Source organism: Aplysia californica, unplaced genomic scaffold (genome assembly GCF_000002075.1).
Source record: "Aplysia californica isolate F4 #8 unplaced genomic scaffold, AplCal3.0 scaffold00528, whole genome shotgun sequence".
Classification (NCBI taxonomy): domain Eukaryota; kingdom Metazoa; phylum Mollusca; class Gastropoda; order Aplysiida; family Aplysiidae; genus Aplysia; species Aplysia californica.
The window spans coordinates 242,803-243,871 of NW_004797798.1; the positions used below are offsets into that span (position 1 = coordinate 242,803).

A 1,069-nucleotide genomic window follows, 5' to 3' on the forward strand; every position below is an offset into this window, starting at 1 on the left:
AGACAGACAGACAGACAGACAGACAGACAGACAGACAGACAGACAGACAGACAGATACCTGAGACTCCACCAGTCCTCGTTGTAGCTCTCCGGGGTCGTATCCCCCCTGAACACGCTCCACCGCCACTGGTCAATCAAATACCCAAATGGCAAGAAAGCAACTTTCTGCAGTGCCATGTTCAATAGAAAGTTCAAATCCGTCTCTGTAGGAAAAAAAAACCTTGTCAAAGTAGATTTTTAAAAATCTAAGTAAACTTAAATCCTCCATTCAGAATTATCTTCCCTTTTCACGCAAAAAAAGGCCCTCCATTCTCAATGGCTCCACTTTTTGGTCTCCTTGACGTTACCCAGAAAAACACTTTTACTTTTAGTGTCATATTTTAAAACCTGGAGTCGAAATGTACTTTTGTCTTGCTCTTTTTTTTAGCGAAAGGGAGGGGGGGAGGGGGGGAAGGGGTGAAAGAAAATAAGAAAAACAACCTGACAATCTCTTAGCGCAGAGAAAAATCAAAACAGACCAGAGACAACCGAAAGAAAGAAAAGTAGTAACTACCTCGGGACAGAAAAGGAGTAACTGCAAGTGGCGCCCTCTACTCACAGGCATACGAGGGGCATACCAAAAGCTTTTTACCTTACCATGAAGGAATAAAGGTAGAAAACTGAAATTTGGTAATAAGCTTAGTCTTTCTTTATGTAGTGTATGACCTTGAAAAGACCTTGAGAATAGAGGACCCTCTCTATGTCAGAAAACCAGCCCTCTACCGCTTCTTTGACCTCATCGTCACTTTTTTTACACCAAAATTTTATCACAGCATAGGATGGACAATCAGTTCCATATACGCCGTGCATCTCCGTAAAAATATCCTGCAGTAGCTTGCCTTGCAAGAACAAAATACTTCATTACTGCACTGTGCTCAATTTTCTCCATTTTTATGTTCAAACTGGAGAACAACATACCCCCATTCACTTACAGTGCGCTGGTGGTAAAACCAGTAATCTGAAATTCTTCACAATTTACAAGCATTCCAGGAAGATGAGTGTTGGCTTTCACCCCAAATCTCCGCTTTCT

The 1,069-nt window shown here is 41.7% G+C and overlaps 1 protein-coding gene across 1 annotated transcript in view; it reads right to left on the reverse strand.

Annotated features, from left to right (window-relative positions):
- The window catches only part of LOC101849400 (angiotensin-converting enzyme-like), a 19,122-nt gene that overhangs the window by 1,833 nt on the left and 16,220 nt on the right, over window positions 1-1,069 (reverse strand). Inside the window, exon 7 of the mRNA XM_035971882.1 lies at window positions 59-203. Coding sequence (XP_035827775.1) covers window positions 59-203 — 145 coding nt within the window. The remainder of the gene's footprint in view (window positions 1-58; window positions 204-1,069) is intronic.